We start from the raw sequence: 15,963 nt of genomic DNA, 5'->3' as shown, positions 1-15,963 counted from the left end.
CAAAAACAAGTCCTTTCCCTGTTCTCTAAGGGCAGTAGAGCATGTTCCTGCAGAACAGTGGCCAAGGTTTCTACTACAGACTTTCTGGTACCCAGTAAAGAGGGCACCTGGCGCTCTATCCTCTATCTGTCCATTTTAAACACCTTCCTGGTGATCCCATAATTCAAAATGCTAGCCCTCCAGCAGCTGCTACCCATGCTCTGCAAGGATGCTTGACTAGCCAACCTAGATCTGAGAGGCCTACTTCCATATTCCTATCAAGGAATCATGCAGGAAATATCTCCGTTTCAGGGCAGCACTTTCAGTTCTCTGCACTTTCCTTTGGCTTATCTACTGCTCCCAGAGTTTTTACAAAATGTCTGACTCCAGCCATTGCTTTTTGTAGACAAAGGAATATCCAGATTTCCCATACTTGGATGACTGCCTAATTTAGATAGCCAGGAAAAGCTGCTCAAGCACCTGGCCTTTGTAAAGTCCCTACTAACCTCCTTAGGGTACACAATCAACGAAAAGAAGTCCAAACAGGTGCCCACCCAAAGGATTATATTCCTGGGAGCAGGCCTGGGCAGAGCATCCCAGATGGTGTTCCTTACACCAGAAAAGCAAAATTTCCTGACTGCCTTCTCACAACTAGCCACTAGACCCCAGCTATCTGCAAGGAAGATCCTGCAAGCTCTGGAGTTCATGGCATCTTGCATACTACTCATTCCATATGCTAGAAAGCATACGAGGAAACTTCAGTGGTACCTAAAAAGCCTTTGGTGTCAACACTGTCAAGACCCTGGAGACTCTTATACCTGTAATTCCTTGCCTCAGTAAAGATTTTCTTTGGTGGGCAGCAGCATGCTCCCACAACAAGGGACTACCTTTCTTGCCACCCAGACCCTCACCACAGACTAATCAGACTGACTGGGGTTGCACACCTGAATGGCAGGTGCATACAGGGCCAATGGAGCCCACAGCAAATCCGTCTGCACATCAACCAAAAAGAGATGATGGCTGTCCAGATCGCCTTGATAGCTTTCAAGCCCCTTGTCTCCCCAGGGGCTCTCCTGATCAAAACAAAAAACACCACTGTAATGTGGTATATCAACAAGCAGGGTGCGACTCATTCCTACCCTCTATACAGGCTGGCCATGACCCTTGGGCACACAGCCGCTGCCATGCAACTGCACGTATTAGCACAATTCCCACCAGATTCTCTCAACTCTCTAGCAGACCAATTGAGCAAAAATCTTTTGGACACATACCAGTGGCATCTCAACAGAAGAGCCTTCACCCAAATTGAGAAATGGGGTACCCTGAAGGTCTACCTCTTTGCCTCCCACACCAACCATCAGCTCAGCAAATTCTGCACCAGGGAGCATCACTGCATGGCTTGGAAAGGGGATGCCCTGTCCTCATCCCCATAGTACTGCTCAAAATATAGGAGGAAAAACCAAGGACAATTCTTATAGATCCAGACTGGCCTTGCCAGCACTGGTACCCATTACTGCGCAGCCTGTCCCCACTGCCACCATGGCATCTTCCTCAGATTCCAAACCTCCTGACTCAGGGAAGGAGATTTCTTGCATCCCCAATTGCAGACATTCAATTTGGCAGCTTGGCTAATTCTCTAACACTCTGCCAACCTCAGTAAACAGGTTCTAGAAGTTATACGTGAGGCCAGACGCCCTAGCACTAGAAAGTCTTATGCTGACAAATGGAAAAGGTTCTACACCTGGATTAGGGCTAAGTGAGCCAGTATGGTACAAACCTCCCTCCCTCTCATCCTGGATTACTTAGCTGACCTATACAGTGGGCTCTTTTCCTCTATTAAAAGTTATGCCTCTGCTATTTCTGCTCATTTTTCCCACTGAGCAGCCCTTTTTCTCACACCCCTTGTTCAAACAGTTCCTAAGAGGGGCTAGCAACTTGAGGCCACCCAAAAGAGCACCAACCCCAGCTTGGGACCTCAAGTTTCTGTTGGAAAATCTCCCCCTCCCCCCATGTGTGAACCAGCTTCTTCTGCAGAGCTAAAATTTCTCTCCTGGAAGACTGCTTTCCTTCTGGCTATCACTTCAGCCAGAAGAGTCTCAGAGCTGCAAACACTCATTGCTTTGGAACCCTTCATCTTCCATGCTGACAGGGTATCCCTCAGGACTAACCCATCCTTCATGCCTAAGGTGGTGTCCATTGTGATTCTCAACCAATCCATTCATTTGTCCACCTTTTTTCCTAATCCTCAGAACAAGGGGGAAAGGACTCTACACACTCTAGATGTGCACAAGACAGCTCATTCTATGTAGACAGAACTAAATCCTTTAGAAAGTCTGATCAGTTACTGGTTAGCTTTGCTACAGAAGCCAAAGCCATCTCCAAACCATTTCCAAATGGATAGCACACTGTATCCATTTCTGCTACAAACAACATGGAAAGCCTCCCCGCAAGGTGGTCAGGACTCACTCCACCAGAGCATCCTCCACCTCTGCAGCTTTCCTCAGAGGAGTTCCTACCAGGAACATCTGGAGGCTGCCACCTATAGACATCTGTTCACACTTTTACCAAACATTTACCACCTGCCTCTCCAAATCCAGGGCAGGTTTGCCTCTGCAGTCTTACATGGCATCCTAGCCAGCCCCTAGTTTCTTGACTGCCTCTACCCATTTTCTCAACTTTGGGAATCAACCCAAATGTGATGACTGCAGCAGTGAAATACAAAGAACATAATACAGTTGTGTACACTTACCATAAATGTAGATGTTAGAGTGTATTCACTGTTTCAGTCCTGGTTTCCCTCCCTCCATCCCCCTTTTTTCTTCTCTTTCCTTAAAAGGGACATATTGCTGTTGGCTTTCTGCTGGTGGGGTTCTTCCACCAGAACCTGGCTCCTACTTGAGGGCTCCTGACAGGTTAGGGCAAGAAAAACTGATGTAATGGCGTCTGCTGCCTTACTTTGTACTACTGATGACCTGACATCAGTCCTGAAGCGACAGCAACCGACGTAGAAATACTAAGCCTCTGGTATTCAGGCCGGCCGAGGGCTACCCTGGCAGGGATAACCCAAATGTGATGACTGCAACAATGAATACACTCTAATATCTACATTTATGGTAAGTGTACACAACTGTACTTTCCTACCTCTACCCATAATGCTGTATCCTGTCCCCAACTCCCCAGATCTCATTTGCCGTCATCTTTGTAAAAAGGACAATCCACACCTGAGCTGTAATATGCATCTTTTTGAATAATTTCTGTCAAGATTTTGACTTTCCTTTTTCTCATTTCTTTTAAAGTTGGTCATGACCTTCTATCCTCCATGTAGCTGTCATTGGCATCAGGATATTCTCCTTTGCTGTCCCTTGCTGTTTGTTCTTTCTGTTTGTACCCTTTGGCACTTTGCCTTTTTCTTGTGACCGTTACCTCCCTGTGTTTGTACACACGCATGTACAAGAAAAATGTGTTAGTGTAACCTGAACAGAAAGTGTTAACTGTTGAATAACACTTTCTCTTTAGGGTTTGCTAATGGGTTTCAAGAAATGCACTTCTTGTGGGCATAAGATCCCTATCTCTGATGCCCACAATAAATGCTTGTATTCTTTGGGAGCTGCCCAGCTTGACTCTCCATGCTTCATTTGCACCACTTTCAGTCCTAGGATGCTCTCTGATAGATGTAACAAACTAATCTTGAAAGGCTTACTTCCAGCTTCTACTGGAATCAACCCCCCTCCAAAGCATTGCAGCGTGCCTTGGAATCGAGGAAACAGCCTCTTCCAAAATCTGAGAACTTTCCCAGAACCTTCATAGAAGTTACGAAAAGTGTTGAATCCGACCACTTCAGATCCAAAGTCCCTCCACAGCACTCCTCTGATCTGACTGGCTCAGCCCCTACTGTGAGCTCTTTTGCCATCCACCTCCTTCTCTGATTCTAAACCATCTGATCCCACCAGCAGAGGTCAGATGCCAGAGCTTGTTTTGAAGCTAGTCTCTGGCCTTGCCTTCAGAACTGTTCCAGATGCTGAAGTCATTCTAGGCCAGCATCCACAGCATCATCCAGATCTTCAAGGGGTCTTAGAGGCAGATGTGGATGGGATGATGTGGAGATGTCTTGGGGCTTGGATCCAGATGAAGATCCTGCCAGCTCCGGCCCCTCTTGGAATCTTAAGTGCATTTATCAGCTAGTACTTTCCCCTTCTCCAGTTCAACCTGCAGCTTCATAGTCCCAGGATATGAGATCCCAGAGAGGTTTGGCATCTGATCTGGGGAAGCTACCCTCCTCAACTCTGGTGTCCCTGACTAGTCTTGCTTTGATGCCCTTGGACCAGAGCAAGTCTCACATCTGTGACTGCGCTGGGGCTGAGATCCCCATCCAACTTTGTCGGGTCCATCCCTTCACCTTAGAGCCTCTGCCCTGGACAGCTCTGATCCAGGGACAGTCCTGACCTCCAGTCTTCGGTAGCTTCGACTCTGAGGAAAGGGGAAGGGCTTTCCCTGGGTACTTCAGCTTTCCAGGTGGTAGAAGGGACTTTTTCCTTTGTACAGAGCTGTCCTCTTACCTTGGATCCTGACCAATGTCCCTCTTTGGATCTGAGCTCTTAGCCTATCATACCTACTCCTCAGGGTCAGCCACTTCCAGGAAGCCTCCACACATTTCTTAGGGATTTCCCCCTTCTGGTACCTCCCCTTAACATCCCACAGAAGAGGTTCCTCTGAAGAGAACATGTAAGAGGAGGCACATAGACTTGCCTGTGAAGTCTGTCACTGAAGACACCGATTTTGATGAGGGAGAAGGATCCCCATGATCGCTGCCTGATTGAGTAGATGTTCTTCGTGTTTCACTGTTGCAGCCCTCACATTTGGGTTATCCCTGCCAGGGTAGCCCTCAGCCGTCCCGAATACCAAATGCTTAATATTTCTGTGTCTGTTGCTGTCACTTCAGGACTGACGTCAGGTCGTCAGTAGTATAAAGCAAGGCAGCCGATGCCATTACATCAGTCTTTCTTGTCGCAAAGCATAAGCAGTTCACACGAGTGCTGGTCCCCTGCTGAGTTTCGTCTTCCGAATTGAAGCTGAAGTCTTCTAAAGCGAAGTACCTCGTTGGGGATCCTTTTTTCTTGCACTAACCGATGTTAGAAAAAGTTAACAATTGTCTCCCCTGTGGAAAGCAGATACCATACAGAGACGTTCATTCTTGCTGTGTCACTTGCTTAAGCCCAGACCACGACTTCCCTCATTGTTGATTTTTGTGCTTTGTTCAGTTGCAGAAATATGTCGTTGGGCCCTTATTGTAGCTAGATATTTTAATAAACAAAGTACAAGCACCAGAATCCCAGCGCAAAGTACCACAATTAGGGCTTCAAGATATGTATAGTAGACCACCACACGAGGAATGTTCCAAATAGCAGCAGCACTTTAATAATAATCCAAAACAGCAGCAACAGTACTTAGGAACAAATACACCACACGTTTCGTCCTCAACTTCATCAGAATGACTACACAGCCCGCTGCCCAGAGTCGATTCACCGCTTCTAGAGATAATTCGCGGAGTCTGCTGTTTCTGAACATGCAGAACCTAAAAACAGAGGATACGGCAATGTATTACTGTGCCAAAAGATCTAGATACACCGTGTATCTAGATCCTTTGGCACAGTAATACATTGCCGTATCCTCTGTTTTTAGGTTCTGCATGTTCAGAAACAGCAGACTCCGCAAATTATCTCTAGAAGCGGTGAATCGACTCTGGGCAGTGGGCTGTGTAGTCATTCTGATGAAGTTGAGGACGAAACGTGTGGTGTATTTGTTCCTACGTACTGTTGCTGCTGTTTTGGATTATTATTAAAGTGCTGCTGCTATTTGGAACATTCCTCGTGTGGTGGTCTACTATACATATCTTGAAGCCCTAATTGTGGTACTTTGCTCTGGGATTCTGGTGCTTGTACTTTGTTTATTAGTTTATTTTTTGCACCATCCATTCATTCTTTAGCTAGATATTTTCTCTTACAGTCCTCTAATTCAGATATGGCTCCTGTAAGCCATCCGACAACAGATCTTCCGAAAAAACATAAGGATAAAAGACCGCACAGGTCCAAACCTACCGATAACACTTCTGTTAATCTAGTAGTCAGTTCTCTCTGGTCCTCAGTGAGGTGCTTTCGCAGCCCTTGATCCCGCTTCTGTGGATTCGCAGGCCGCTACAGACAATCTTTCAGAGTCTGGTATGCCGCAAAACTCTTCGACTAAGGATCCTGCGGTTGTCTCTCCCTTGGATGGGTCCATAGCCGCTGAGCAGGCACCGGCTTCCGAGGAAGTACTTTGCACTACTGATTCACGACACAAACTGACTACTTTCGCATCTACCTCTCTTTCGAAAACTACAGAGCTTCTAAGGCCCAGGGTATGAACCACACCCAAGAAACAGATGACCCAATCTCAGGCACCTGCTTCCTTGCCTCAGTCTCAAATGCTTAAAATGGTGGAAGACCTTATGCTGATCAGGGGGGAAGCCAAGCTACCCCTTCCAAAAGAGAGATCTGTCCCCAGTAGTTGTCTGATGACTCTGATGCGTCTGAATATGAAGACATGCAACTCCTCTCCATTTGAGGATTCTGATGCAGAGGATTCCATTCCTTCAGATTCTCCACCCGAGGACTTTTTCTTTGGGAAAACCTTCATACCTTAAGGGAGCATTTCCAATGGGAATATCAGGACTACCCTCAGTCTAAAAAGAGACTCTGGGACTTCTTAGATCTTGCACAGCACAGACCCTTGGACATTCCTCCAGTCCTGGATGTTGTGGACAATGTTTTCCTGGACTCCAGTTTGACTCCTGACATCCTCCCTGCTGCACCCGGAAAACCTGACCGGTCCCTGACTCAAGTTTCTTATCAAAAATCCTACTGCTGACCCTGAGGTAATTTCTCAAGGGCCTGAAGGAATTAAAGCAATCTCTGCTTGGAATCCCACCCCCTCCGATAGGGATTCCCAAGCACTAGACAGATGGGGTGAAAAAGTATACACACCTGCTACTCTTGCTACCAGAGCACTGAATTTCCCCTTCCATATGCTAAAATTTCAGCAACATACCATGGACCTCCTCAAACAAAGTGTTTTCCTTTCCTGCTTGTGTAGAATCTACAGAGTTACAAGAGTTAATGCATTCTGCAAGTCAAGTGACTAAGCACACCTTACACTGTGCTGCTCTGCCAAAAAGCTTCTAGGGCGTCAACCAGTCACCGGTTCTGTCCTTAGAAGGCATGCATGGCTTAAGGAACAGCCCTTGCCAGACCATGTTAAATCTGTTATTGGATGCACCCTTGCACAAGGACAACTTATTTGGCACTAAGGCAGATGCAGTCTTAAAAATGATGGAAGAAGCTAAATCTATGCAGACAGTTAAGGATTTCCTACAGGTCCAGCCACCCAGGTTCAACAGGCATTGCCCCTCCAAGCATTGGTCCTTTCCTGCTCCCACCAGATCAGTTCAGCCCAGACCCCGGGGAAGCAGACCCCCCAGACAGCAGCCACAGGGAATGCGGAGATCGAGTGGAATTTCTCTACTTCAAAACCAGGGAGTTCTAAGCCACCCCCTCATGGAAAGAACTTACAATGACTCTCCTCTCCCACCCCCTCTCTCTGTCCACCTTCACTTACCCCTAGGAGAAAAACTCTCCTTTCACGCAAGCACCTGGGCCACCATTACCAACGACTGTTGGGTCCTCAACATAATGTCCCAGGGATACAAATTTTCTTTCCACACGCTTCCAACCCCAAAAGGCTTCCCAGATCTACCTCCAAACCAGTGAGCAGAGGCACAAAAGCAAGTCCTTTCCCTGCTCTCTCTGAGGGCAATAGAACAAGTTCCTGCAGAAGAGAAAGGCCAGTGTTTCTACTCCAGACTTTTTGTAGTACGCAGTAAAGAGGGCACCTGGTGCCCCCATCCTCGATCTATCCATTCTAAACACCTTCCTGGTGATATAAAAATTCAGAATGCTCACCCTCCTGCAACTGATACCCATACTCTCCAAGGATGCTTGGCTAGCCACCCTAGACCTAAGAGGCCTACCTCCACATTCCTATCAGGGAATTATGCAGGAAATATCTGTTTTCAGTGCAGGATCTCTGCACTTCTGTTTGGCCTGTTTACTGCTCCCAGAGTTTTCACAAAATGTCTGGCTCCCGCCATTGTCTTTTGCAGACAAAAGAATATCCAGATTTACCCATACTTAGACGACTGCTAATTCAGGCAGACAGGAAAAGCTGCTCAAGCACCTAGCCTTTCTAAAGTCCCTACTAACCTCCCTAGGGTACACAATCAACAAAAAAATCCAAACAGGTGCCCACCCAAAGGATTATATTCCTGGGAGCAAGCCTGGACACAGCATCCCAGATGGCATTCCTTACACCAGAAAAGCAAATTTTCCTGACTGCCTACTTCTCTCAACTAGCCACTAGACCCCAGCTATCTGCAAGGAAGATTCTGCAAGCTCTGGGATTTATGGCAACTTGCATTCTACTCCTCCCATATACCAGACTGCATATGAGGAAACTTCAGTGGTACCTAAAAAGCCTTTGGTGTCAACACTCAAGACCTGGAAACTCTTATACCAATGATACCTTGCCTAAGGAAAGATTTTCTTTGGTGGGCAGAGCTTGCTCCCACAACAAGGGACTACCTTTCTCACCACCCCCTGCTGGCCAGACTCACCACAGACTCGTCAGACTATGCCTGGGGTGCACACCTGGACGGCAGGTGCATACAGGACCAATGGAGCCAACAGCAAATCCATCTGCACAGCAACCAAAAGATGTTGGCTGTCCAGCACCCGTATTGACAGCTTTCAGGCCCCTTCTCTCCCCAGGGGCTCTCCTGATCAAAACACACCACTGTGGTGTGGTATATCAACAAGCAGGGAGGGACTCACTCTTGCTCTCTATGCAGGCTGGCCATGACCCTTTGGCGCACAGCCTCTACCATGCAACTCCACTTGTTAGCACAATTCCTGCCAGGTTCTCTAAATTCTCTGGCAGACCGCTTAAGCAGAAATCTTCTGGACCAACACGAGTGGCACACAGCCTCTGCCATGCAACTCCACTTGTCAGCACAATTCCTGCCAGGTTCTCTAAATTCTCTGGCAGACCGCTTAAGCAGAAATCTTCTGGACCAACACGAGTGGCAGCTAGACAAAAGAACCTTCACCCTAATAACTCAGAAATGGTGTACCCTGAAAGTCAACCTCTTTGCCTCCCACACCCAACCATCAGCTCAGCAAGTTCTGCGCCAGGGAGCATCACTGCATGGCTTAGAAAGTGAAGCCTATCCATCCCCTGGGTCAGTCTATCTGTCTATGTATTTTCTCCACTACCTCTCATCTCCAGGGTACTGCTCAAAATAGGACAATTCTTATTGCTCCTGACTGGCCTCGCCAGTACTGATACCCACTGCTGCGCAGCCTGTCCCCTCTGCCACTATGGCATCTCACTCCGACCCCATCCCTCCTGATCCAGAGGGAGGGAGAAGTCATGCATCCCTAATTGCAGACCCTCAGTTTGGCAGCCTGGCTTATTCCCTGACCACTGATCAATCTGCCAGCCTCAGTAAACTGGTTCTAGATGTTCTACGTGAGGCCAGACGCCCGAGCACTAGAAAGTCTTATCCTGACAAATGGAAAAGGTTTTGTCTGGATTCAGGATAAGGGAGCAGATACGGCACAACCCTCCCTACCTCTCATCCTGGATTACCTAGCTGACCTGCTACACAGTGGTCTTTCTTTTTCCTCTAAAATTCATGTCTCTGCTCATTTCCACACTGAGCAGCACGTCTTCTCACACCCTCTGATCAAACAATTCCTAAGAGAGGCTAGCGACTTGAGGCCGCCCAGAAGAGCACCTTCCCTAGCTTGGGACCTTAACTTTTTGTTGGAAAAGCTCACCCTGCCCCTTTTTGAACCAGCAACTTCAGCAGAGTCAAAAACTTCTCTCCTGGAAGACTGCTTTTCTTCTGGCCATCACTTCAGCCAGAAGAGTATGAGCTATAAGCACTCATGGCTGTGGAGCCCTGCATCATAATCTATGCTGACGGGGTTTCCCTCAGGACTAACCCATCCTTCATGCCCAAAGTGGTGTCCAGTGTGGCTCTCAACCAAATCCATTCATTTGCCCACCTTCCGCCTAACTCACAAAACAAGGGGGAAAGGATCCTGCACTCTCTAGATGTGCAGACAGCTCAGATTCTATCTAGACAGGACTAAATCATTCAAAGTCTGATCAATTACTGGTTAGCTTTGCTGCAGGGGCAAAGGGCAAAGCCATCTCCAAACAGCTTCCAAATGGATAGCACACTCTGTTACAAGCAATACAGAAAACCTCCCCCTAAGGGGGTCAGGACTCACTCCACCAAAGCAGCCTCCACCCCTACAGCTTTCCTCCGAGTTCCCACCAGGGACATCCTGGAGGCTACCAACTGGACATCTGTTCACACTTTCACCAAGCATTTTCATCAAGCATTACCACCTGCCTATCTTCTCCAAATCCAGGGCAGGCTTTGCCATTGCAGTCTTGCAGGGCATCCTAGCCAGCCCCTAGTCCCCTTTATTGCCTCCACCCTTTTCCTCAGCTTTGGGAATTGACGCCAATGCGATGACTGACTGCAACAGTGAAACACGAAGAACTTGGTACAGTTGTGTACACTTACCATAAATGTAGATGTTAGAGTGTATTCACTGTTGTATTCCTGGTTTCCCTCCCTCCATCCCCCTCCTTTCTCTCTCTCTCTCTCTCTCTCTCTCTCTCTCTCCTTACAAGGAACTTTTTGGTATAACTGCGGTGGTGGTGCTGCGGTAGTGTTGTCGCCTCACAGTAAGACATTGTCCTGTTCGATTCTCAGCTAAAGCGTCTTCTGTGTGGAAACGTGCGTGAATGGGTGTACCGTCGTTGAAGGTTATGCGTCGGGGCTGGCAAGCCGGTACGTAAAAATCTACTGTCAATCTATAGCGGACCGGAGTTCCACTGTGGCGACCCCTAACTGGGGAAAGCCGAAAAATACAACAACTTTCTACTGGTGGGGTTATTCCACCATAACCAACCTGGCTCCCACTTTGTGGCTCCTGACAGTTTGGACAAGAAAAACTGATGTAATGGCGTCAGCTGCCTTACTTTATACTAGTGACGACCTGACATCAGTCCTGAAGCGACAGCAACAGACACAGAAATACTAAGCCTCTGGTATTCGGGGCTGACTAGGACTTACCCTGGCAGGGATAACCCAAATGTGATGACTGCAACAGTAAATACCCTCTAACATCTACATTTATGGTAAGTGTACACAACTGTACTGTACTTTGGAGAAATCCTGGAAATCCTCAAAAGGGAGAATGAGCTTCCAATCTCGTCCTCCTGAGGAATGTGTTCCTGGAGGCTTTTTGCGCTGGACATTAACTTGTAGGCTTGGTCTCGCACAAGGCTTGGAAGGGAACCGGACACAGTCTCCAAGCTCCTGGATAAGTTTCTAGTTCTGCTTTCTGATGGCTGCCACTGGAGCAAGGGAATCCTGGTTGATACCATAGTTAGGGTGGCAGCCATGAAGGAGCTAGCTGAACAAAGCTTCTCTGTCCATCCACCAAACAGAGTCCCAGGTGGATGGATTTGGAAAGCATGAGTACACTTTGGCTATGTTTACTGAGAGAGTTCAACTATCTGGCACACTTAACTTGTCGGCAGAGATTTGACGAACTTTCAAATGCGCCCTCTTGGAGTCAGTGTGCGGAGGATCTCTAGAAGGTTTCTCAACTGGCCATTCTTCAGCCTCATCGATGCATTAGAAGTGGACAGATTCCCGTGCAGTGGAGGGTGCCTCAAATGCTGCTGCTTCATGCATAACCATTAGGAGACATGCATGGATGAGTCTGTGACTTTGTGGAACCCTTTATGGTGTCATTTATTTTCCCCTTTGGCTTTTTGTTCAGGCCATCAGTTAGATATGCTCACCCGCCACAAGCAGGAGGAAAAGACTCTGCCATAGGAATCAAATTTTCTACCACTCAATATATATATTATCTAGAAACCAATAGGGTGGTAAGATGTGGTTCTGCAAATCTCAGGACTTCTCCAAGATTTGGGTGGGGACACTTCCCCCGGAGGTGGAGGAGGTTTCAGTGGATTATGTAATCCCTGAGGCAGAGGGGATCCACAGAAACAGGGCTTCAGAGACAACTACTTTAATAGGCCATATCAGAGCTTCTGAAGTATTGCAAGACTGCTCTCCTGAGGAGGCAGTTGGGGGGGGGGTGCTTTTTCCTTGCATCTAGAAGCTTGGACAAGTATTAAAACAAATTCACAGGTGCTAAGAACTGTATCCAGAGATTTACATACCTTTTTCCCTTCTTCCTCTTGTAAAAGGAAGAAACACTCAGTTGTTCCAACCAGTCAGGAGGAAGATGCAGCTCAGGAAGTTTGGAAGGTGTTGCAAAAGTTGTCCAGGATGTCCCACCAAAGAGAGAGGATTCGGTACTTCCCCTTCGTTTTAGTGCCAAAGAAAACAGGGGACCCAATAACCATTTTGGGTCTAAACATCTTGAACCAGTATGTAAAGACAAAGTTCCATATGATTATGTTTCGGTCCATCCTGCCTCTGCTGCACAGGGATGACTGACTGCTGTAGATCTCCAGGGTGCGTACTGTCTAATCAAAATACAGGCGATCCAGGAAATATTCATGCTTTTTGCTGGGAGCCAATCATCAATTCAGAGTACTGCCCTTTGGTCTCACCACAGCCCTCGGGTTGTTCACCAATTTACATGGCAACAGTGGCAGCTCACTTGCCTCAAAGGATGCCAGATGTTTCCGTATCTTGACAATTGGCTCCTCACCACCCTATCCAAGCCTCAAATTCTACAAGCCAGGGATTACTTGCTTGGGATTCAGGCATATCAATAAACCTTGCCAGATTGCACCTGGTCCCCTGTACAGACCTTGGAATTCATAGGAACTCAATTGAATATTGTGACACAAGTAATGTCCTTGCCTCTTCATTGCATCACATTGTTGAGAGATGAGGTATGGGCAGTACTGTCTCATCAGCCCCCTCCAGCAAAGCTAGTACTACAAGCTCTGGGGTTGATATATGCTGCTATTCTTCTAGTTCCTCTGGCAAGATTCTTTGTGAATCCTTCAGTGGACCTTGGTGGTACAGTGGTCTTTACTTTACCAGTTCCTGTCCTTTCCCATAAGACTCACTCCAGTCTGCAATGTCCTGTTCGGTTGTGGATCCAGTTCAGCGACCTGTTTCTGGGTAGGCCTTTCTACCCCATACACAGTAATCATGGACGCTTCCCAACTGGGGTGGCAGTCATTTCCTGAGAGATTATTCAAGGCACGTGGTCCTCCTTGGAGACCAAGTTGCATATCGGCGTCTTAGAGAGAGCAGTCCTCCTAGCATTTCAAGCCTTTTCAAGATATTCTCCCTCTGGGGACTGTTGCAGTTCAGACAGACATGTCAGTAGTCTGGTACATCAGCGAACTAGGAAGAACCCGTTCTACCCACTGTGCCAGAGAGGCCACGAGGGTTTGAGAATAGGCAATCTCTTCAGACCGCTTTCTCACTGCTGCACACATACTGGGGAAAATCAATGTGCTGGTGGAAAGACTCAGCAGATTCAATCAGTCAGTAGCAAACACGATAGCCTGCTGAGGCCAGCCTTTCTGCGATGTATTTGTCTCACCCTTCAACAAATGCAGGAAGTACTTGGCTCTGATTCCCCCCTCCGGGGGAAGTCTGAGAGATACTGTGATTCACAGCCTGCTCCCGGATCTCCTCTGCTTACCCTCCAGTTCCTCTGATTCCAAAATTCTTAAAGTAAGCAGGCTGAAGAGCGCAGTTGTCCTCATTGCCCCCTTCTGGCCTCGACAGGCATGGTTCCCCTTTCTCTGGTCTCACTTGAAATATTCTCTATGGATACTGGAACCCACCAAGGATCCTCCTATCTCATCCAATGGGGAATTCAACATCCCAGTCTCAATGCTGTCAAGCTAAATGCATGGTTTCTTCACTTCCAGTAATAGTCACTGTTCAGGCTTGCTTCCCCAGTTTGTGGCCTTATCTTGGCCTCCCATAAGGCCGCCTCCAAGAAAGTCTACAGAAGCAAATGGAAAAGATTTTTTATTTGGGCTTCCAATCAGAATATTGACCCTTTTTCAGCACCTATTTCTGCCATTTGTCTTTCTCACTACTTTTTTTTAACAAAGGGGGTCTCTTTTCTACTATTAAACTTCAGTTGGTGACTGTCTCCCACCTTCCACTCTGGGAATGAATCCTCATCTCTGGCCTTGTCCAGGTTATGTTAAAGCCTTCATGAATGGAGGTTTTTTTTTTTTTTTTTTCGTTTTTTTTCTTAGACACTCAAAGGGTCAGTCTCCTACTTAGGATCTTACTGTGGTCCTTCAGGGTTTAACTCAAAAACCCTTTGAACCGGCGGACAAGTATGATACAAAGTTTCTTTCTTGGAAAACTGTCTAAGTAGCTATCACTTCAGAGAAAAGCTTTTCAGAGTTTCAGGCCCTATCGGCTAAGCTTCCTTGCATTATTTTTCATAAGGACAGGGTGTTTCTATCCAATAACCCATCCTTTCTTACTAAAGTGGCGACTGAGACTAATGTTAACCAGTCCATACAATTACCCGTTTCCTTTCCAAACTTTACCGAGAAGGGTGAATATGTGCTTCACTTTCTGCACATACACCAATAGTTATGCTTTACTGTCACAGAACAAAAGTACATGAAGTCTGATCAGCTGTTTTGTATCCTTTTCCCCTAACCACTTGTCTGGCAGTTTCTAAGGTTACTCTGGCCAAATGGATTACTGATGGCGTTTTACTAATTTATTCTCAAACAGGATTAGAATTGCCACAGACCCATAGAGTTCACTCCACTAGAACTATGGCTACTTCATCTGCTTTCTCAGAGTACTTCCATTGACCATATCTGTGCTGTGCAACTACACTGTCAGACACTTACTTCCATTTCATAGTACAGATTAGACATTGTATCCAGAGGCAGAGCTTCCTTTTTTTCGACAGTGCTCTGGCATGCTCTTCCATAAGGGCCTCTTGAGCCAAGTAGCTGGGGACTCGCCCATTTGTGAGGAAGAATGAAAACGACTGCATCAGAGCTAGAAGTTATGTACTTAACATAACTTGGCATCTCTGGTGTTGGTTTTCATTCTTTCACCTTTCCTCCCATCCACCCCTTGGTCCTGTCACTCCTAGAAGTATCTGACAGATGGTTTTGGAACCTTTTAAGGACTGGTTTGAGCCTCAAGCCTTTTTTTCTTCTGTTTCTGTCTATAATAAAGTAGGAAAATGGGCAGCAAGCTTGATCTGAGAAGTTGGTGGAAAGGATTGAGCATTGTGGGTAAGGGGAGGAGCTCGAGAAATGGATCTGAAGTTTTGAGTATGCGGCAGAGTCTGATCTGAGGATCGGATCCTAGACCTATTTGTGAGGAAGAATGAAAATGAACAGCACAGATGCCAAGTTATGGTAAGTGCATAACTTCTAATTTCCCCATGTAGATTTTGGTCAGAAGAAACGGAAAAGAAGTCGCTGGAGTAGTGAGTCTGTTGAACAGAAGACTGTTATCCCAGGAATGCCTACAGTTATTCCTTCAGGACTATCACGGGAACAGGAGAGAGCATATATAGGTAAAATGTTTATAAATGCACCATGAATTGTTTACTTTCTTACTTTTGAAAACTTTGTTTATGCATTTTAATCCAATGCTAGTCTTGGACTATTTGTGCATTTTTTATATAATCTGATTTGAAAGTCAACCTGATCTGCTTTGATCATTTTAGATGATTGTAGTATAACCAAAAATTAGAACTACTTGATTGCTACCCCTCTTGCTTTGAATTGAGTTCCATTACAATTAAAATTGTTGCAGAAATCACTGTTTTCTAAAAGTTATTACTCTTAATTAAAAATAGAGGCTGCTTT

General features: G+C 46.6%; 1 protein-coding gene across 2 annotated transcripts in view; it reads left to right on the top strand.

Moving 5' to 3' along the window:
- SF1 (splicing factor 1) overlaps window positions 1-15,963 on the top strand; it is a 1,552,458-nt gene that overhangs the window by 270,648 nt on the left and 1,265,847 nt on the right. For both annotated transcript variants that reach the window (XM_044075820.1, XM_044075819.1), the window contains exon 3: window positions 15,540-15,668. In XM_044075820.1, the coding sequence (XP_043931755.1) occupies window positions 15,540-15,668 (129 nt within the window). The remainder of the gene's footprint in view (window positions 1-15,539; window positions 15,669-15,963) is intronic.

The sequence above is a fragment of the Protopterus annectens genome, chromosome 6.part1, assembly GCF_019279795.1.
Source record: "Protopterus annectens isolate FY-2018-M chromosome 6.part1, PAN1.0, whole genome shotgun sequence".
Taxonomy (NCBI): Eukaryota; Metazoa; Chordata; order Ceratodontiformes; family Protopteridae; genus Protopterus; species Protopterus annectens.
The sequence above is the reverse complement of the archived record's forward strand: the minus strand, read 5'-3'. Positions and strand labels throughout refer to the sequence as shown.